This window comes from Athene noctua, chromosome 4, assembly GCF_965140245.1.
Source record: "Athene noctua chromosome 4, bAthNoc1.hap1.1, whole genome shotgun sequence".
Taxonomy (NCBI): Eukaryota; Metazoa; Chordata; class Aves; order Strigiformes; family Strigidae; genus Athene; species Athene noctua.
In genome coordinates, this window is record NC_134040.1 from 53,862,751 (window position 1) to 53,885,449 (window position 22,699).

A 22,699-nucleotide genomic window follows, 5' to 3' on the forward strand; every position below is an offset into this window, starting at 1 on the left:
TATGCAAGATAAAACTATCTCAAACCTCCAGCATACTTAGGAGCTGATGACAGACGAGCTACAGATTATTTGAGTAGTTTAATTATTCTTATCATTTGTCCACGTTAACCTGTGGTTTCTAGAACTGCACTTTGATTAAAATTATTTGATTAAACAGATGAGTTGACAAGACAAATGTTCCTTGCAGCCCTCTGAAGTGTGGTACAAAATTATGAACCTTTTTCCTGCTTTGGTTTTCATTCCTGCTTTCTTTCCCACCCATAGCCAAGTGGATTCAGGATCAATCAATAGGGACTTAAACACCTTTCAGAGCAGTATTTTATGCAAGAAAGCTATCAGCTGTAACTGAAAGAGGGAGGGGATGGAGTTTCTTAGTAGCTTTTGCAGAAGACCATTGTAATTTTTTAATTGGTGAAATAGTTATAGACGTTTTAGCTTCCTGTTTAACGTCAGTAGTGGGAAAAAAAATAATCAAGTGGAGGCCTTGGTGAATACATCCATTCAGTCTCTCAAGTTGATGATGTTCAGACTGCATCTGAACAGAGACATCTGGTTCCCTTTGCGTTGTTGTAATCAGGATTTGCCTGAAATGGAGGGCAATACAGGAAAAGGCAGGCAGTGTGAGGGAGGATTTGGAGTGGATGGTGAGGGAGACTCCAGCTTTGTGCCCTTGTAATTATGCTGTGAAGTAATGTGGAGGGATAATCTTAAGAGCAGATGTTTAAGGGTATATTGGCACCAGAAGTTTCAAAAGCTGAATGGGATTTTCCTGACATGAGGGAGAAGTCTTTGGGAACAACACTGAACACTGATCTGCAGGCTGGTCTGCATTGGACTATTTTGCCAACTCAGCTGGTTAAGAGCATAGAAAGAAGTTGTGCCATACCACTAGGGCTCATAATTTGAGCACAGACCTGTTAGCAAATAATTTGTTTTGCCAGGGTAGCCAGTTGTACAAAGAAGATGAAGAAAGCTCTGCCAGCAAAAGCCCTCTCTTATCAGCCTCATTTATTTTACCATGTTGTTGAGTTTGTTCAATTTGGATATGGCTATGTCAAAATGACTTTTTTATGAAGCAGGCATTATTCTTATTAAACACAGATACGAAACCAGATTCATCATCATTTGTGGTAATTTTAACAACAGACTGTTAAAGTGGTTTGCTGACTTTGCTCCCTGTGCAGACCTTGGACAGAGGCTGGCTCTCCTTCAAGACAAGGTCCTCTCTCTTGGATGGCACAGGGGTCCTGGATGCTTCCGTGATTTCAGAGGATCATTTTGAGCATCCAAGGCTATTGCAGAGTCTGCAGGCTAGACTGTGAACTCATATGGTTGTGTTTCAAAACCACAGGGGGACTTTGGTCTACCAGTGGGGGGGTTGTCTCATTGGACTGATACGGTAAAAATAATTGTCCTTGTTGAAAAGGGTTGTGTAATGAGAAATCTGGACAGATTTGGTAAGTATACAGGTCTAATAAAGTAACATAGTGATGTCAGACCACCAGTGTGGCTGAGCAAATGTGCCATATGGCCCATTATTTACTTTTTCCTCCTAAAATTTATGGGTGAAGGTTCACCAAACAGGAGCAGAGAGCTTTCATTTTGCTGTAAGTGCTTGTCTGCTATTTCACTTGATGTAACAAATTCCAGGTGAACAGGCAAAATGACTTGCCTAGATTTTTTTAGATGCAACCAGGTTTTTACACTTACGTCATAGCAAGAAAGTGCTGACTGTTTATCACATCCAAGAATGTCCCCTTTAAAAGGGAATAAAAATCTAAAGCAGCCTATGACCTAGTTTCTTACCACTGGGCATCCCAGTGTACTCCTCAGCATGAAGGTAATCACAGGGGAAAAACCACGGTGAGTTTGATTCACTGCAGTGTTCCTGCGCCGGGGGACTGGAGTAACTGCCGAAATTGATACTGCTATTCCAGCGTGTAAACAGAGCCTGCCAGTGTGAATTTCTTTCCTTGGAAACAAAGTGGGCATGGATTTACTCACCTAGTCAGTAGTCCTCTTAATTTTACTCGTGTGAGTAACTGTTCTTGGCAGGAAAGTAATAGAGTCTACACTTGTGGCCTGGAGAAATTTATTATGCTTTTTCTGTAGAGCTATCTGCGTTGTTTTTTCTTTTTTTCCCCTGTTTCCAGTGGAAACTGCCTTGTTTGTCACAGGTCATCCCACATCCCTGAAGCTCACTGTGGAAATGACAATAATTCAACTACATGGGTATGGATGTCGGACTTTTCTCTCCCTGTTGTTTTGTAGCCTGACTGATGTTACTTTGCATTGTTTGAAGGCAGCAGTTAAGAGAGCAGGATGAATGAAGCTATGATTGCATGAGATGCAAACATACCTTGGCTCTTCAGGTGTTAATACCATTCGAGGAGCAGCATGGGGATTCTTCAAGGTGGAGCAGGGGCAAAGTGAATAGGAAGGAGGAACAGGAAAGGCAGGAGAGAGCAAGGTCAAAATGCCATTAGATGCCCCTGGCGGCTTTTAGCAACCTCACCAAAAGCAAAGGACTGAACAGGTCTTGAAAGTACTATCTTAAGATGGTAGAATATGCTGAAAGTTGATGGAGAAACAGCAGGATGTGTACTTCCTTGTTGTCATTTCCATTTCATTTTTGTTGATGAAGAGAAGACGTCTGTTGTTTCCTATATAAATGGGAGTTACTCGTGTGCTATAGCAGAGCCATGGGGGTCTCTGAGCTGTCTTTCCAAACCCTTTAGTGGCACTAAATCATCTTTGCAAATATTTATGTTCAAGTAGAAGAGAAAGGGATGAGTCTGGATACGGTTTGTTTAGAGACGCCAAGGAAAAAGTCTCAAGATGTGATTCTCTGCATCATAGAGTTGAGAACAGATCTCACCAAAGTTAATGCAAGTTAGTCATATGATGTTCAAAGAGTAGAGAGACCCAGGATTTTGCTTCGGTAGGCATGTCAAGTCCTTTAAAGGACAGTACCGTGGAGGTGTATCCATGCTCCAGATGAGTTAGAAATGGCCTCTGTAAGCCCCAAGGGGCACTCCACTGAGTTCTCTGTGCACCAGTGGGGCAACACATGAAGGCTGCAGTTACAGGTGCTTGAGTGGAAGGAGAGGAAAGAAAAATGGTAACATCTTGAGGTGAAAAGGGTGGTCCTAGAACATGTTAATCCACTTTTTTTTTTTTTTTTTCTCTTTTATCTCTAGCATTTTTAGGAGTTAACTGAAGTTACAGTTTTCAATTTGTGTAATTTACTTTTGCTTGGACACACCTGTTGGTGTTCTCATGTGCCTTAATCAGTTTTATCATGTCAATTTTGAGCAGGTACAAACTAAACTGATTCTGTCCCTCTTAACCAGGGGTTTGCATCAGCCTAACTAAATCAGTTTAATTAAATCAAAAATTCTGCATTCCTCAAACAGTCTCCCAAAAAAGTGCCTGTGCTTGCACATACTTGTGTGCAGAAGATGCATGTGTGTTGAATGTGTGTGCCACTATGTGCAAGCATGCAACTATCAACCTGCGTATCTGTCTGGGCATTTATAGGTTGCCAATTACTCCAGTATTGTGTCTAATGGAGAGATGTAAATCCCCCTATAAATTCAGCTCACTGCTTTGGTGGCTTTGCTGACAGACTAGTAAACAATTTCTATGCAGAGTGCGATTTTCTAGTTTAGGATCGGAGCCACTTAGATTAGAACTCAGCGTTTTAGTGAGAAATGTCTAAAACGTTTACATAACCTATTTACATATGAATACAAACATTACAGGCTTTATATTAACAGCCCTTGTTGTTGCTCATTACTATGCATAGAAAAAGACATCAGCATTTCTAGTAGCATCTACAAAATTATAAATATGTGATAGAGTAATTACTGATTTGGAAATCCAAATTATATTAAAATGATTGTAGCATCTGTGTCTCCAAAAACCTCTCCATTTGTCAATTCTAATCTTTTATTGCTTAGGCAATAAACATGAGTCTGATGTCTGTTTACACAGTTCTTTGAATCCCACACCCATCCTTCCCTTGAAATTTAAAAAGAATGTGGAGGAAGGAGAGGTTTTATATCAAGGTATCTGAAATTGGCCCACAGCTGTTTCTCTCACCTTTTCTCTATCATGCACCCTCAAAACTACAGGAATTGATGGTAGCTCTTGCAGATTTATCTGAAGCAACCAGGAGTTGCCAGGAAGATCATACTGGAGCTGATAAGATTTTTGCCCTCATAGTGAAAACTGCCAAAGACGTTTCTTCCAGGAAACAAAGGGGTTAATTTGGGGCTAATTCTTTACTTTTTAATGGCAAACTGGCTCAAGTCAAATGGTTGTGAAGCTCCTGTAAGCGTTTGGTGTGCTTGCTCCACGGCATGAGTGAGTAAAACTCAAGCCTTACTGGGGTGACTGATGCAAAGGAGACACCAGGGACAGGTTCTGATGCCCTTCATCACAGTGGTGCTTCACTTCTAGAGGAGACCCTGTAGATCTCAGCAGATTTGGGTAGCAGATTTTATACATCAGTAATTAAAGTAAATTACTTTTTTTTTTTTCCATCTGTGGATCTCAAAATACTTTGCAGGGAGGTCATTATAATGCTTCCCATTCTGCAGAAGAGCAGAGATGCCCATCCCTGCAGGTCACTCTGACTCACAGCAGGAATCACAGTAGAGGCTTCTTTGCCGCTCCCTGTCTGTCTTCTGGCCACTAGAAGACACTGCCCAAGGGAATTTATTCGTGGTTCGCTCAACTGTAGTTATTTGTAACAGCGTCTGCTTCCAGGTTTTTCAGTCTTGGACTAAAATGGGAGACGATTTGCCTGGAAATAATGTGCTTGCTAGATACAGCGGGTGCTGATGTCATGGGTTCTCTGATAAGCTGAGCAGGGATTGACAGTGTCACACTGACCTTTGGGAATGGGTCCATGTTTCCGATGTTACCTGATGATGGGGAGTGAACACTTCTTCTGAAGTGGTATGTTTTCTCTGGCACGCATTCCCCAGTTTTAGCTGAGCCATCCGTGATTCCCCCCTTGGCTTTAATTACGGTGCCGCCTCTAGTTTTCATTTCTCTTTACACCTTCTGCTTACACCACACAGGGACTTAAAGGCCTGTATATGCATAGTAACAGTTCTGTGAGATGAAATGCTGCTGTATAAATAAAGCATTCATCACACCTGCAAGGGAGGTTTGAATAAAATCCCACATAGTTTTACTGCATAAGCAATGAAAGATCGGAAATGACAAATGGGTTGACAAATGGTGTGCAGTGCATAAATAGCATTATTTATTTACTCAGTTGTGTTGGAGTAAGTGAGATGAAGCTTGCTGGCTTTGAGAGAGCTGTCAGAGTATTTGTAAAGGCAGAGGCCGCAGGATCAAGCCTGAGTCCCTGGCACTAGCAGGTAGGTAGCCATTAGCTGGAAAACTGAAGCATCTCCCTCCCAGACTGTGCGGTTGCAGGGAGTGACAGATAGGATGGGGCTGCTTGGGATAGAGGGAGTTTCCTAGTTGGTCAGTATTTTAGGATTTGCCTGTCAATCTGTTTGCACTAAACTAATTCTCAGCACTGTCCATATGCCTGCACTGGCAATTCAGTATACTGAGGGGCTCTGACTATTTATACAAAACACTTCAAAAAGCCTGGAGTAATGCTGTTACGGGCACTGATGACATAAGGAAAAGCCTCATCTTCTCAGCATTTGAAAAAGAATTGTCTTCCCATAGATGTACTGAGAAGAAGGGAGAGTTTTGATGTCACCTGTGACTTAACAAGCTAGTCTTGTTTACATTAACAAAGGAAATAAAATGCTGTTAATTACCTATTATTTTTACTGCCTTTGGGGTTAGCATTAGTGAGGATATGGAGAATTTCTTTAACCCCAAAGCTGAATTGAGATGTCCTCACTCCTGACTGCTTACTCCCCAGTACCTGAGATACCATTCACCACTGCTCCTCATTACAGCCAGGATGCAAAATGGACTACCAAAATATTGCAGGATTTTAAGTCACCACAATTTTAATGGCATTATATGGAACTGAATGTGTCGGTTTTTTCCATATCTGCGCTTGCCTATATGTTAATTGTTCAAATATTCACCAAGCCAGATAGCAGCGGAGCCTGTCTGATACTTTATTCTAGCAGTCCAGTATACACTAGAAATCTAGGATGTCATTTTCAGCCCCTACCACTATGTTTCCCCAGTTACTCAGAAATAGCGGAGCCTTTGTGAAGAGAGGAGGCTGGAGAAGAGAAGGGCGTTTTGCTAGAGGATGGGAACTAAGGGTTTACAGCCATCCGTGGAATTATATCCAACTCTTTTGGATTCTGAACAAAATCTGTGGTGCTGAACTACTGCAGAGAGGAGGAACAAAGTACGTGCAAAGGACAAGGCATCATCAGACCAGTATGCTCAGCACTAATGGTCCTAATGGAGTGCAGAATTTAAGAGCTTCTTGTGATTTTTAAGCCTGGGAGGTGTCACAGCATTATTAACAATTAGTTGCTGTGATTTTTTGAGCTGATGGAAGGGCCCCTGTGTCATGAGGCTGGGGGAATCACTCCTTGGCACCCTGGGGGAGCACAGCTGTCACCTCTGTGCCCATGTCTTTGTCTCCTTGAGAGAATCGGGAGCTTTATAAATGTCAACAGGGCACACATGGAATTGGATGTGGCAAAAAAGTCCAGTAGCAGCTTCATGGTCTCAAGCATCCAGCACGGAGTTCAGTAGGATGAAAAGCCAGTTGGCAAGTTACCCCTTGGCTGGGAAACACAGCAGGAGCTGGCGTGTGTTCAGAAGTTATTTTCTGGTTGTGGTGCTAGTGCTGAAGAGCTGCCCAGCCGCAGCCTCTGCTCAGCATAGGACACTTTTTGGGTTTTCTCCTTCATGGAGCAGAAATTTTCCCATGACCTCACTAAAGCTTCCAGGGTTTGTCTGAGCATCTGTGGTCAATTCAGTGAAAGTCCAGAGGTTCTGGACAGCTGGTGAATGGTTTTGTCCAGCTGTTTGCAGTTTGCATGCTTGCTTTCATTACTTGTACAAGGCTGGGGACAGATCTCCCCAAAACTGGATCTTCTGGTATGTCCGAGCAGGGGAGCTGTTTGTGTGAGGGGAGGAGAAGAGGAGGGAAAGATGATCATTTTAGGGAGGAGTGTGGTGAGAACGTAGTGCGTAGCTGAAGTTAGATACAGTTACAGTGGATGAGTGTAGCTGTGTGTTAGTCACATGTATGGGGTGGTCCTTTTTATTAACAGTGTATTAAAATCTTAATATTCAAGGGAGGCTTTGGGTGGATGATCTGGGGCGTCTCTTTGGTCATATGAACTGGTGAAACTCTGTGTCGTTTCTTGATATGGGAGTATCCTTCATTGTACATTGCCACTGCCCAGCTCAGACCCTGCTAATGGTCAGTGGTGTCTGTAAATGACTGCTCACCCACTGAATTCACTGGGGTGTGGATCAGGCCCATGGGGAAGAGCAGCTATATGGCCAGCAGTATGGGTTTTCTTTCCAGGAACAGGTTGGTTTTTTGCTGGTTGCAGTGAAGTGAATAGTTGATGCCTTCCTCCTGGCAGGGCTGAAGTACTCATGACCCAGCCCATGGTGTGTCTGGGAGTAGACCATATTGCACAGGTACAGTAGGTCTCATAAGATAACAGGTCAGGGTATCAGAGGCTACAGTCCTCTCCACCTTGCTGGTAGCCAGCAGAACAAGCTCACCTGCCTTGAGGCGCATTAATGTGTAAAAATACCCTGTATCTTCTTACCCTCAGATACAACAAGGAGGAATGTGATAGTGGGAGCCACATTCTCTTGGGAAACACTGCTGCTAAATTCGAAAATTTCACATGGCTGTAGCAGTGCAGCTTCTTGTCACAAAATGGAGGATTTTATTTGCTTTTATTAAGTAACAGAAGCTTAATTAAGTTTCTCCTGAATGTAATAAAGCGATACAGCTGAATGTAGGTCAGTCCCAAGTAATTGTTTCACTGCTTTAGCAGCTGTTTAACTAATGCTCAACTGTTAAATAAGAATGCTGAAAATTTTTTTTTAAAAAATTTCTTTTTTAAAGGGGCTAAGTGGTCTCTTTCTCAGGGGACTGCAAGGTTAGCCTTGGCCCTTTGAACCTAATTAATCAATGGCAAGGCTCTCTGAATGCTGGCTCTGGAATGCTCTTTAATTGCTCACTTGTGCAGTCATTTGTTTTGTTTAACCTGCAACGGATTAAACTCTGTTAAAAAGGTCCTTGCTTCTGTCATAGAACAACCCCAGCCATGCAACAACAGGCTCTCTGCTTGTTTCCCAACCACCCTGGGGACGTGGCAGGGAGAAAGGGAAGGACGGCTCTCCATGCTCCCCCTTGCCACACCGCCTGGACCTGCTGGTGTTTTCGTGGGTGCCCCCCCCCCCCCCCCCCATCACTGTTGGTGAGCTTCCCAGGGCTGCGCTCTTGGCACAGGGAGTATCATTAGCCGTTAATATAACCCAAGAATTCTCCAGATATCTCCCTCTCTTTCTTTCATTAAATGTGAAACTTTAGAGACAGAAACTTTAATGATTTTCTGTGCGTGTGCGTGTGTGTAATACTGTATGCTCCACTGGGACCCCTCTGGCATCCCACATCTCTGAACAGCTGTCAGGCAGCTCAGATTCTTTTCCAAACTGCCAATCTCCAAAAATATTTCCTCCTCTTCTCAAGTATGGAATTTCGCCCCTGAGTCAGAGGGTCTGTGCAAAGCGATGGCAGGATTTGGTGACAGAGTTAAGACTGCCAAAACATTAGGGCCAGAAATAAGATCTTTTATACTAGTTGAGGGGAGGACCACAACTGTGAATTTCTAGGCTTCAGCGGGACTCTGCTTTCACTTCCAGCCCCAATAAATTGTTTTGAGACAGTGTGTTTCTTGTAATGCTTGCCATTAACATTCAGAAGAAAGCTAGATCATTTTAAGATGTTTCAAAAAGGGATGTTAAAATTTATCTTCCTTTTTATTAGATCCACTGCACCAAGGCACCCAGTGGCTTTGGAAATGTAAGTAATGAAAGGCAGAGAACAAATGTGAACTATAGAAATGATTTATGGAGACATCTGATGAATTTATTCTGCATCTTTACCCTTTCATCCATCTCCCTGGACTTCAGCTAGTATGTCTGAGCAGCATCAGTCACATAAAGTTGTCTTGCTGGAGACGTGCTCCATGCTCTTCAACATGGATTTTGCAGTTTCTGCCCCACTTAAGGCTCCCGTGCAATCCTGGGCAGGCAGGGTTTTTTTCTGCAGAGCTACCTGGGTTGGATTACCAAAGTGGTTAGGCACTGTGACATAGCTGTCAGCTTCACCACTGTCCATGAGAACTGAGGAGTCCCAGGCCATGCTCAAACAGCAGGACCTTTTTGTAGCTCCTCTAAGAAGAACCAAGCTCTTTGCAAAAATTCACCTCCAGTGGGAAACAGAGCCTTTTTAGAAGATTTGACCTTTGAGTTTAGCTTCCTCAAAGGAAGCTTTCTTACATACAAGCAAGTTTAATTCTATGAGTACATTGACAGGTTCTGTATTACGAAGTAGCTAATCCTCCACTAACAAAGTATTTTCTGCATCTTCACAAAGAAGACTTGAGGTTTTGCAGAAGCTCTGTTGCTCTGTTCCTACCAGTTGTTTTGCAGATGTTCAGAGGCCATTTTCCATGTGATCTCTGACTTTCCCCAGCTTAGTGCTGAGCACAGCGTGAGAAAGGCTTGCTGGAGCTGCTGGACAGACATTCTCCAAAATGCATCCCTCCATGCCCTTCCATATTTTTGCATGCAGCCACAGAAAGTTCAGTGCTATGTTTAGACATTTTGAGAAACTTCACAATGCTGGTTTCAAGTAATGTCTCTAAGATAGGGCTTTTTTTTTTTTTTCTCATGTTTTTGCTCCTTACCATTTGTGTCTGTATATACTTTGGCTGAGCAATGCTGGACTGGGAAGTGTATGAAGGTTTTGTGACGCTATTCTTTCTCTTGAGCTTAGAATCAAAGTGCAGTCTGCCTTTATTCAAGCTTTGGGCTGAAGATCAAAGAGACAGAGTTGGCTGTGTTGGAATAAAATTTAAAAAAATCCCTTTTGGATATCAAAAACATATTTAGTTCATTTCAGGATTATTTTTTGAGAAAGTTTGATTTGTTTCTGATTATTATTTGTACTGCTTTAATGCCCGAGACACAGACAGGGGCCAAGACTCCTTTGCACAAGGTACTGTACAAAATCAGGCACCATCCACAGATGTTGTATTAACAACATTCAACCCTGGCAATCAGTTTGCTTTACTCACTGATATTATCTTTTTGTCTGGACTGATTTAAACATGATACTACAGGCATAACCTGTCACAGGTTGATCCTACGTCTCACTTGGTAGGGAAGCTTTTCCCCCCAAGAGGCTGAGGGGCAATTGCTTCCTTAACTAAAATTTATGGACCTTTACTTAAAAATCACCTTAGTATCATGCCATTGACAAGAGTGATGAAGAGAGAGGTTGCACTGGGTTTTAGAAACAGTGCTGCATGGATGCCTTTGGTTCACTCATGAGTTCATCAGGGAGTTGCCCAGCTTTGACCTCTTGCCACTATTTGGACGTATTCATTTTTGTTTCGTTCAGTCATTCAATTATTATGTCAAATTTGAGATGGAGTGCAGTACAAATTATTTTGGCCCCAAACCTTTCTTTAACCCTATTCGCAGAGGTGAAAGGCTAATACATTAAACCTAGCAGCCCATGAATACAGATTACTCTAGCCCCTTTGGAGACAATATTCTCTAATCTCACTTTTTCTTTTTGCAGGAATCATTCAGTGGCTGGGACAGGGACATTGGGTGGTGATAGTAGATGGCAGCATTGCTGTTTTTACAGGCTGTGTAATTCCTTCTAGTTCGAGAAAACATGATGACTAGTGAAGGGAGTTGCAGTGGAAATAATGCTGCATTTTCCTTCAACAACACGACAGAATATATTTTTTTAATCTCTTTTGTTAATATATTTAAAAGGTTTCTAAATGTTTTGTGTTCAGATTTGCTTTTTGCTCAGTCAGTGCTAAGCAGCAGGTTCATACCTCGTGGTGCTACAGGGCTGCAGCGCCTTGGTGTCAGCACAGTGTCGGCTCCCAGTGCTGCTGACTTGGTGGGTAGGTAGGAGATGGTAGACTGAGGGTCTGAACGCACTTCAGAAAATAATACAGAAAATAATCCGTTGCCACTTGCTCTGGCTATTCCAGCTCTGGGTAGCTGCACTAAAGACCTAAAAATGGGCTTTAACGTGCATTGACTTGTGTTAAAATGGCAATGAAGACAAAGTAATGTGGCGTGCCAGCTGAAATTCAGCCCAGACCTCCTCTAGCCTTTAATGTGACCTTCTAACCCAAATTAAAAGCCAGATTGTTTTCTGTTCACAGTTATTTTAACTAGTGTTAACTCTGGCTAAACCAACAAGCCTTTTATTGGTTGGTTTGTTTTAGGTGTTTACTCTTCTCTCCAGATATCCTGCCAGTGTTTTGTAAAGTGGGCTTTTATTAGGGTGCTACAGAAGTTTATGGAGTTGGAAGAAGTAGAGTACCTGTAAAAGGGCAGATGTGGTTCTTCAAAAGATGAGCTTTACAGCCTTAAGGCTTGCCTGGTTTGGTTTTCAGTCCTATGGACCAGCATCCATTAAAAGACATTAGCCTACACTGCAAACCTGGCCTTGCTTATGTCTTTAGCTCCTTACAGCTGGAGCAACACTGACTGCTTTAGACATGCAGATTTGTTTTCAATACTGACCCAAACCTTCTGTCCAAATATACCCAAAAGCTTGGACAGATCATCATTTCATTGTTCTTGCACTAATGATGAGTGTTTTTTCCACCAGGCTTTCATTCAGGTTCCCTGTTGCTGCAGGGATGCTGTAGCCAAGCACATTAGTAAAAGGCACTTGGCAAGTTTTCCTGCTGGGATACACATTCATTGCCTTTGGAGATTTAATCTCCCTCCTCACTGTGTTAATTGCAAAGACATGGGACAGAAAGAAATCCAAGGAAACTATAAAATGTAAGAGACATTACATGATGAAGCACAGAGGAAAAAACTTTAATTGCTTGGGGTGACCCTCGTTTGGAGGGTGATGATGAGCCAGGGTGTCCCCACTGCCAGGTCCTGCCCCAGACTTCAGATTCCTGAGCTGAGGAGTCCCTGGCAGCAGAGTAGATGCACCATGTGCAGGGGTGCCCCAAATTGCCATTAAATCTGTTAAATCTTGTGAATTTGCTGTTAAGTGCTTCTTGTTAAATGTTAAGGGTCTTATCAGTGAGTTGAAACAGTGTAATTACTTCTTCTTTTTTCCTACATAAAACTGGTATTTAAATTATTTCCAGGACCTGTTTTTCCATCTTGCTCTCAGGCTCTCCATAATATATCAAGGTAGTCCCCTCAGTGACCTTTACAACTTGGATTTGGTTTGGCTCTGCAGGATTTTTCTGCTATTTGGCTGGCTGGGGTTTTGGTGTGGTTTTGATGGTTTGTTTTTCTTAAGTTTTGCTTTGCTCAGTATAATAATCAGAGGAACAAAATGGTTTGAGGCTATAGAAAGAGGACTCTCTTTTCCCAAAAAACAGCATAAGATTTTACAATAACCGTAGCAGTTTAAATGTATCTCGTTGGCATGTCTCCACAAAGGCACTTGGTGAGGCTGCAGTTAGAGTGTTCTGCCTCTCCTTGCATTAGTTTGATCACATAAGAAGCAGCCTATCTGACAGCTCTAGCACCTGGATAGATAATTAAAACCCGTCAATAAAACAACAAAATGCAGTGTGTAGTGGGACTCGTCTGTGCTAGCATTAAACACCACAGATAATTATATCGCAGCAGAGGTTGGAAAGCCAGCTTCTCCGTGCTCTGAAAGATCAATAAAAAGGCCCATTCATAATGAAGGAAATGTTAGAGAAACTGGATTTTCATCTCCCTGTCATTAGATCCTTTGCTTTTAAGGTTTTGCCGAGGCAGAAAAAGATTCTGTTGAGGAATTCTTTGTTTCTGGGAGCTAAACAGGTGAAGGATTTAGCTTTGCTTTTGTGCAGTGCGTTATTGAAAGCAAATGTGGTAAACCAAAGGCTTTTCTCAGGGTGTGCAGTTCTGTTCTCCCCTCTGCTGCCTCCCTTTTCTGCTTGCTTCCCCCCCCATATTTGTAAGCCATCATGCTAACTCCGCTTATGAGTGAAATTTCTCTTTGCTTCCTGTGTATTTTCTCCAGGGCATTATTTATTTATTTCTCTTGGACCTTCCTAAAGGGTGGATTTGAAAATATCACATATTGACAGGGGAGAACACAGTCCTGGCTGACTTATTTGTTGTGACAGCCTCTTTCTTAAAGCAGTCATCCAGAGAGGAGATTTTTGTGTTCCAGAGAAGGAAAAGGATGTCTTGCAGCATTGCCATGAAGGATAATGAATTAAGTCTGTCTCTTACTGTAAAACCATTAGAAAAGTATAATAGACCTTGAGAAAGAGGCTTAGATATTGATGTCTTGGCTATATTAGTGTGCCTAGGCACATGATGGCTGCCTTGTCTTCATAGAAAAAAAAAAAAGTCTTTGTAAAGTAGGTGTTTCAGTTGAGGGGAGAGGGAAAGAGTATCTGTCTTTTGGCAACTGGTGCTCACGAACACAAGTGAGCTGGTTTGGTTGGCACACGTGGGCATTAAGAATCCCTTGTTATAAGTTGCTGTAGGTGGAGGGTAGCACCAGCTATCATCAGGGTCTGTTAGCAGCAGCAAGGAATGGATATGGCTGCTCAGTGCTTCCTGTGCAAATCCAAGTTCATGGTCACATAGACTGAAATTTTCTGATCTTTGGGGTATATAAGACCGTAGCGCTGGACTCTGATGGCCTGACTACAGATTCAGAGGGAGTGTGTGGCTTCCCCATTTGTAGTGTGTTCCAGTACACCCTGTTTGCAGGAGCTCCTGACCAAGGTGTTGCAGAAAGCATTGTAGCACCTCAGAAGGCTTGCCTCTAGAGGATAAGAACAAGGAGAAAGAGGGTGTATTGGGGATGAAAGGGATGTTTGAGCCTCTAGGCTTGTTGTGGACCTGTGCACAAAATTCTGGTTGCTCTTCTCCTGGCATCACTAGCACGATGGGTGCCTGCCCCCATGGTTTTGGCACCCGTTTTTCTTGTCTGGGGCAAATGGTCCCCACCCAGATGGGGAGCTGGAGGACTTACTGTTATTGCGCCTGTGATGATTAATGCTGAAAGGCTTTTGTTTGGGATTGATCTTTTATTTTGCGCTGCCTTTGCACTTTTGTTCTGGCAAACATATCGCCTCAGACATGTCTAGCCTGATGCTGTTGACATGTCTCTGCTATTAAAGTTTCTGGAAAGGCCTAAAATTAACATCACCTGCCAAACTATTATTTTTTCCTTTCTTTCTCTTTTGGTAAATATATCAACAATGTCAGCATTGGAAAAAATCAAAGATGTCAGAGCAGGAATAAACAGCTGTTTATGTCTTAAATTGTTTCTGCCTCACTATCACAAGATGACCTTGTCACTTAAAAATCACAAAAATGTTGCCAGGGAGAAGAAATGGAAGTTTGCTGAAGGGAAATGAAGTTTTGGTGTTGTGGGTTTTTTTTAAGTCTGAACCAAGAGTTGCAAGTAGAGTTGAGCCCTGCAGCTGGTTCTGAACTCAAATGCTTCCTTCAGTCTTGCTGCTATAAATGCAGAAAAATGCCACATGAATTATTATTATTATTGTTTCACATTAAAAATCTTGAAAGTAATTTTCTACTAGAACTAGGAGAAGTTCTGCAAAAAATAATCCATGTTTTCTCTTACAGTGTATATGTTACACTAGATTGACACCTCTCTTCTAGGATAAATATTTTTCCACATCTGAAAGAGAAAACAGGTAGCTTAATACGTGGGAATAAACATAGCTGGAAAGGAGGCATAAAGGAGTCATATGCTGGGTGCTTAAAGGCTACTGAAATTGGACTGATTTTTAGAAGGGTTTTGGGGTATTCTCTTTTCCTGAACGTACAGCAATGTATGTTGCTGTCAATCTCTCAAGTCAGGCTGAAAATGCAGATCTTGGGTTATGCTTTGGTTTCTGATCTCTTGGTTGGTCTTGGTAGGTATCTGTGCCTTGGCAAAGTGGATATGGTATACTGGCCTCTTTATTGAGCACACTGCACCAAGGCAAGTGTTTACAGAGGAACCTGGGCATTGGCAAGTCACATTTTCCGTTTCTTGCAAAGCGGAAAATGCAGCAGACTTCTTGCCTTGCTAGCCCAAATGCTGGGGCAGCATGGTGAGTTATTTCTGGTGAGTTGTGTGGACGCTCTTGGTTGAGGCAACGTGTCCATGAATCCCAGCAGCAATTAATAGAGGTGACCCAAGACATGTAGGGTCTCTGAGAAGTGGGCTTTATCTTCACATGCCTGCCTTGCACTTCAGGGAGCAACAGGAGGAGAGAGGAGTGACTGCAGGTAGAATATAGGCTATAAATTCCTTGTCAGATTTCATGATAAATGGCAATAAAGGGAACTAAGACCACTTGAGGGACTTGTTTAATTCTTCCATGTCTCCAGAATATTTGCCTAAAAATGTACGAACTAATAAATGGAAGCTGCTTTTTTAATAGGCATAAAATTGTCTATTTGGTCCCTCAAATTCACAGATTCTTCCCACAGTTCTCCTGTTTACCTGGTGTCAGAGCATATGGAGAATGAGAAAATACCCCAAGAGGCCAGAGGTCACTTAGGAAAGAGTTGGCATGAGGGCAGCTCGGGGGAAAGAGAAGTAGTTTTGTTTATAGGAGCTGATGAATCAGTGGTAGAAATAATGCTTGTCAAAAGGTGGTAGTAAGAGGTATAGATAGGTGTAAGAGAAGTGGCTGTAGTTTCGGGAGTACAGTATGCTAAAACTGGTGATGCAAACAGTTCCTGCCCTGTTGGAGGGGAATCTAGCAAGATGTGGAGCTGCTGTTTCTAGCATAAAGCTAAGGGACCTCGGTAGTGTTTCTGCAGTTGCCCTCTGGAGGACACAGAATAATACTTGAGCTAATGTATGCAGTGGTGGTTCTTACTGCAAATTGTAACTCCAGTAGTTAGTAAAGGTCTTCCTTCAAGAAAGGAGGGGAAAAAAAAAGAAAAAAAGAAAAAAAAAAGAACAAACAAAAAAACCCCAAAACAAAAAAAAATAAAACCAAGGAATCCTTGTTGCCTTGACTGGAAAGGACTCAGTACTGAGCCTCACAACTCTCAGGAGTTTGGACTATTACTAAGACCCAAGCACAAGAAACCCCAAGATTCAATGTATAATCCTGTGGTTTAGAAAGAAGAGCTCGTGGGCTGGTTTGCTGAGAATGGGGTAAGGCACAATTTCATGGGGTTTTTTCCCCTCCCTTTTCAAGGCTACAGATATGTAATCTTTTACACATCTCTTTTTCTGTGTCACTTCTTGTGTGTCACTTAGTGTTACCTGGGCCTTTAATCTGTCTGGAAAGAAATATGATAAAACTGAAAGGACCAAGAAGCTGTTGTGAAAATGGGAAAAAAAAGTGAGCAAAAGCACAGCAACCAGAGCTTTAATGATGAGTGGTTTTTACCTCTTTCTCCACCTAAAATTTTCATAGCCTGATGTCTGACAGTAATAGTTGGTTCAGCAGGTATTAGTTTTTTTCTAAGGATTTTAGTCCAAATTGCCCTCATCCCTTAAGTATGATGGGTTAGGAATCTGCATGTTTCACCCTGGGGTGATAAAAGGAAACTTGACATGCCAATTTGGGAGTTTTTCATTTGGTTTTCTGTTGTTCCCCAAGGTGGCACTTACAATTTGATCTCACCTTCTTTTGAAATTTCTATGCTTGGTAGGCTCAGTGCTTTGCCATCCCTCGATACAGGAATGTGCAGGTGGGCTTAAGGACTTGCTAGAGTTGGATGGAAAAGCTCGTATCAACACCCTGCATTCCCCATTCAATCCCTTGTATCAGGTACTTTCACTCTCTTTGCTGATATCCCAGACGGCAGCACACATATGGGGAGGTTAAAGCTGGTGTTCACAGCCTTCAGCTTCCAAACCAAGTTTTGAAATACCAGTTATGAACCTGGAGCTTTCTAGGTTTCATGTTTTCACTTCTGTTTTTTGTGTCCAAGTTCTTGCATAAAAAATAAATGGCCACAAGGAAACACTTGGCCATTCAAAGCAAACACTTCCTTACAGACAGAAAGAAAGAGAACAAGCACAAATGAACTCTAAATGTGTCTGTCCTCCCCCCACTTCCAATTCCTGATAATTTTGTTTCCTGACTCGTGATTTCGAAATATATCTTTGATCCATTGCTCTTATTCTGTGTAACGTGACCAGGGATGTCCCTGCAGCCAGAGAGGCTATTGATTAAGCCAGTGCAATTGCTTTTTGAAAGGCACATTGAGCCCGCTAAAGGATTTTTCTTGAAAGTGAAGTTTGGATGATGTTCAAAGCCTCTCCTGGAAGACTGCCCACTCGCATGGTCCAAGCTACCTGTGATATTCCAGCCAAGCCACCTGTCTGTAAGTAGTGAGGGTGAAGACAGCAAAATTATCCTTTTCATTAATAAAATTGTTTTTCTGTGTATATGATAAAACTAGTCACTTGCTGTGATAACTGTCATCTTTCAGCTAGAAAACACAAGAATGTCCTAGCCCTCTGGATTATCTGTTATCCAGCAAAACAGCCTGATGAGCAAGCATATCAACTTTTATTAATCTTTCCATAAAATTAAAGAAATTACGGAGCTTAAGGCAGTCACTAATGAATCAATTTTAATTTATGGGCTCAAATAAAATCCTCATTAAGGCTGACAAACTATAGCCTCAGGTAAACATGAAGCATTTCCACTGCAGGCCTAAATGAGTTCTGTGCTGGATGTCACAGCTTCTGCCAGAAGAGCAGGAGGGTCAGGGGTCCCATGTCACATGAGAAGAGGCAGCATCTTAGGCAAAATAAATGCAGTGGTCTAGCCCTTAGGAGGTCTCTTTCTGGCATGCAAAAGCATAAAAATGAAAGACTAATTATATTTCTCTCTCTTGCATGTTTTTGTTTTTTTTTTTTTCTTTAAACAAACAGGATTTTTCTCCATAGAACTGCTGTTTGTTAAGTGTTTTTCCCCAAAATACACAAAAGTTTGACATAGAGGTGCTTCTACTACGAAAGCAGAGGCAAATGTGGGTTTCCACACATGCACAAATTAGTCACCCATGGACATGAGTCATATGTGCTGCAGGGAAAGCATCTTGCAGGGCCCAACCTGTGTGTGTATGCTCTTAACCTGAAAGATGCTCACTGCAGCGGGCAGGGTCACTTCCTTCTCCGTGGGGTTGTACAGCAAGATCTTCAGTGAGAATGACATTCACTTTTGGAAAAAATACATCATCTCAGGAGATGCATCCATACTGGGCAGAATGATTGAATAAAACTTAGCCATTTATAACTAATGCAAGTGTGTTGGCTGTGTATGAAAAACTACTATTTTGATTTTTGGACAGCTTATTTGGTGATTTTTTTTCCCCACTCGTGTTGCTGTTTCTAGTCTTTGCTTTGCATTAAACAGCATTACTCAAGATGACTGTTTTTTGTGGGAACATTTTATAAATATTTTGTAAAATGGATTTGTTATGCCTGCTATAAAATATATAATGATTATTTCTGCAACAAATTGTTGTTGGTTTAGTCTTTGTATTTCGTTTGGTGGGGCTGCTGGTATTAAGGTTAGTTGAGGTCACTGTGATGGAGTTTGGGTTTCAAGAATTAGAGGACCATGTACCTGTAATAATTTTTCTAAAATTTTCCTCTCAGTTTGTTTTTAAAGAAATACCTCCTGATGCCATAAGAACTGCTAGGAGAAGAAGGAGTTGTGACACCATGCCTCTTTTCTTTTGGCAATAAGCTGATGAAGACATTGATATTGTCATCAGCCTTAGCACGCTCTCTGGCAAGGTTCCTTAGCTGATGCTGAAGGCCCTGGCTTTTGCATCTTCACTCCTGTTGACACTGGAGGGGCCACTCAACGTCTTGACCTGTCCCTCTGTCTGGACTGTTTTATGACTCTCTTTTTTCTTGTTTTTCAGATGCAGTAATCGAACCCAATGTGCAGTTGTTGCTGGCCCTGATGTTTTTCCAGACCCTTGCCCTGGGACGTACAAGTACTTGGAAGTGCAGTACGAATGTGTCCCTTACAGTATGTATCTTGATGTATTTGCATTTGTTTCTTTAATAGAGATCTGATTTATTGTGGAGACTGGGCTATCCTTGAGCTTGTCTCTTGTTGCCCAAGGGCAAGTAAACGCTCAGTGACAAACCACGTGCATCATATGAGACTGAGCTGATAAGATATGACAAATTGTCCTCTGTGCAAGGTTTGTGCTTAGGTTAAAAATCTCTTAATAGAGCCCCATGTTTTCCTTGTTGTACAGTGTAACAGTGACATATCACCTTTTGGAAAACACTTGGGAAGCCCTGTTTGTGAAAACAGACAACACGAATGAAGCACCATTGCTAGCTGAGAGCTTCTTTTTCCAGTTTTATGCTTGTAAATGTATAGCAGTGCACTTCAACCGACCTATGTCCATGTAACTGGTGACATTTGATAAGTGCCTTAAATGCAGTATTGTATTACTGAGGAGGTAGAAAGCTAATGTTTTGGGATATTTGATGTTTGATGGTAAAAAACACTAATTTATAAACTCCCAAAGTTATGAAGGTGAATTACAGGAAAGCCATTTAGCTTGAATTTTTGAGGGTAGACAGACAGTCATCTGGGATTACAGCAATACGCTGAACGGGAAATGTCGGAGCTACAGAAAGTTAAGTGCACCTCAGAATTTGTTTTCTGTAGAAACCAAATTTGTTAGACACAGTTATGGTCCTACTGTCAAAAAGGGCATACCTCAAAAAGAAGTAACAACAGTAATACTAGGAGTGCATTTTTTGTTAGGCGTCGTAAAGGGCTGAGCAGTGAATAACAACACCATTTCTAGGTTTTCAGTTTGAGTAGGCCAAAACTCATAGCATACCTCTGAAAATAAAGCAGGTACGGAAGTGGATGCTTTCAAGCCACAGAGTTGTATTGAGAGAGCAGCAGGAGACTTCAGTTTGCTGAAACCCGGGATTTGGCTCAAGGACGAAGAACATCATCTTCCTTGCCTTCAGCACAGGCTGCAGGAGAGCAAACATGGCTGAGAAATGACATGCACGTTGTCTGGAGGGGAAGTGAGAACTTACAACCCCTTGGGTGGTCCCCATCCCTCGTGCAGGAGGTGGCCACCTGTCTACTGCTGCAGTGTGGAAAGGCTGTGTGGGGGTTTTGCTGTTGTGAAACTGCAAGGTGAGGGATGGAGCTAAGACCACCTCTCTGAGCAAAGAGGACCCTCTCTGCTGAGGGACTTTGTCTCTCTGCTGGTGGAGGGCTCGATATTAGATTTTTCTAAACAAAAATGTGAAGCTTTTAATTGCAGTGATGGAATATTTTTTATGGGGTGAGCTATTAAAGCCATGGAAAGAGTGACATCAGGGGCTTAGGGTCTGCCCTAGCGAGTTTGTACCAAATTACCAGTTTGGAGTTATTCCACTCTAAATGAGGTCTTTCACATTACAAATGACACTGTGCATGGGGAGGGTGAGCGGAGATCGATTTCTACTTATCATAGCAGGTTGTATTTCCTAGTGATTTGTGATTTGCATAAGGTATGCTGTTCCCTCCTGAGACTGGGCTGGTAAAGCAATAGTCATTACCTAGTACCCCTCCGTAGCCTTTGTTGCATATAAAACAAAGAGGAACAGTGGTGCCTTGTGAGAAAGGTAATATGTGAATATTATGCCCCGAGGTGTTAATCGGCCCTGTGTACAAGATGTAAAATAACTCTTGTGAGAGGTTGCTTAGTACCAAATGTACAGTAGGGATTGAGTATGTTTTAATGATCTGAATGTGGGGAGGAAAACAACAACAACAAGCCACACTGCCTTTGCAATTAAGTCAGTAGCTTTGATGGCTGTTTCCTCTGTTTGTTTATGAATCAAATATAGTGCCTCTGCGAGTAGAGTTAGGGGCAGGGAAACGAGGGGCGAGCATGCTACAGAATAGGATCCCATCTCCTGGGCATGTTGTTCTGCATTGCCCAGGAAATTTTGGGTCAGATCTTCATGTGTTGTTATTTAGTGTAGCACCAGGGAATTTGGCTGTGTTCAGACAAACTGTGTCCCTTCATCTGCAGACGTGGAGTGGGAAACCTACGGCTCCTTTTTATCCTTCTCCTACCTCAGTCTCTTGCCTGGCTTTGTTACTGCCTCCATTTCTTCCCTCTGAAAATGGTCAGCTCAACTTTGTAGATGTTCCTTGCCTGGGACCCATGAGTGAAAGCCATCCAACTGATGGGGAAGGTGTCAGTTCTGGACAAGGAGATCAGCAAATGGTACGGTTGGACCAAAGCCACACCTGGTGGATGAAATATGTTTCCCCCTCGATGCCCTCAGTGATGCCTCTACCATTTGCTGTGTGTTTGTTGGTGCCCTTGAGTTCTTGTGACCCAGCCCATGTGCTTCAGCCCCTCTAGCCAAATTTGGGCCGTTGCCCAAGTCCTTTCAGGTCCAGCTTTCATAGCATTGCTACCCATATGCAGTTGCCTTGCGTGATGCTTTGTTGGAGTAGGGGAGTAGGCTCTACAGGCTCCCTGGTGCTACTCACTGCTGGGGAAAACCCTTCCTCAGCCACTGACATTTCCATGGTGGCTTCGTGCACCAAGCCTTTGGTGAACAGTGATGTCTGCCATATGGCTGTCTCCTAAAGAAACAGAGAAGTTACATAACAAAGGAATTAATATTTCAGTGGGCATTTGTACTTGTGTGCAATTCCAGCTTGCTTCATCTGGTTGGATAGGTTACCCCTTATGGTTTCAAATTATTCCTTATGGATGGAGAGTTTACCCAAGCGCTGGCTCAGCAGCAGAGGGGAGTGTGTGAGTGTCTCAAGAGAGCAGCATTTAGGAGTCATCTTTAACAGATGTTGTTAGGACTGACCTTAGGCGCTTCTGCTCAATATAGTGCTAGTGTATACGCTTCCTCAGAGAAAAATTCTGGAAGATTTAAAACACCATTGGGTAGCCTGTTCCTCTTGCAATTTTGTTTGTTTGTTTGTTTATTTATTTATTTATTAACTCTTGCACCACTAACTTGTATCATTTTTAAGAGGAAAGTATCCCACTCCCCTCTCAGGAGGGGGAAAAACAAACCTCTTCTAACTTCAGTAGTTCATATATTTTAAAATGTCCTTTATATTATTCTCCACACCACATTCCTGTGTGTTCACTGGAGATACCCCTGACAAGGAGTTTCATGAGGCTGCAGTTACTCTCAACGTGTGGGGAGGACAACAGATGATTATGCAGATAGCCTAGTTCTCTCCTCATTTTCCTGATCCTGTAGTCAGTTTATGTGATGGCAGATGCTGTCTACAAAAATGGACAGTCATTCCAAGCACCTCTGGACTCTTTCTGTTGCCCTCTGACAATGAAAAGCAAGTGAAAATCAGATGATTTCAGCAGGTGAAAATATACCAGGCTTAATTTGGCAGGCTTCAGTGGCATCAGTTGTCCTATTTTTCTGGTATCTGAGAAAGTCAACAAATTAATTTTGTCTTTATAAAAGCAGGCCTTGGCGTATGATGTT

The 22,699-nt window shown here is 42.3% G+C and overlaps 1 protein-coding gene across 20 annotated transcripts in view; it reads left to right on the forward strand.

Moving 5' to 3' along the window:
• Positions 1 to 22,699, forward strand: part of ADGRL3 (adhesion G protein-coupled receptor L3) — a 529,795-nt gene that overhangs the window by 280,131 nt on the left and 226,965 nt on the right. For all 20 annotated transcript variants that reach the window (XM_074905383.1, XM_074905366.1, XM_074905365.1 and 17 more), the window contains one exon: positions 19,108 to 19,217. In XM_074905383.1, the coding sequence (XP_074761484.1) occupies positions 19,108 to 19,217 (110 nt within the window). The remainder of the gene's footprint in view (positions 1 to 19,107; positions 19,218 to 22,699) is intronic.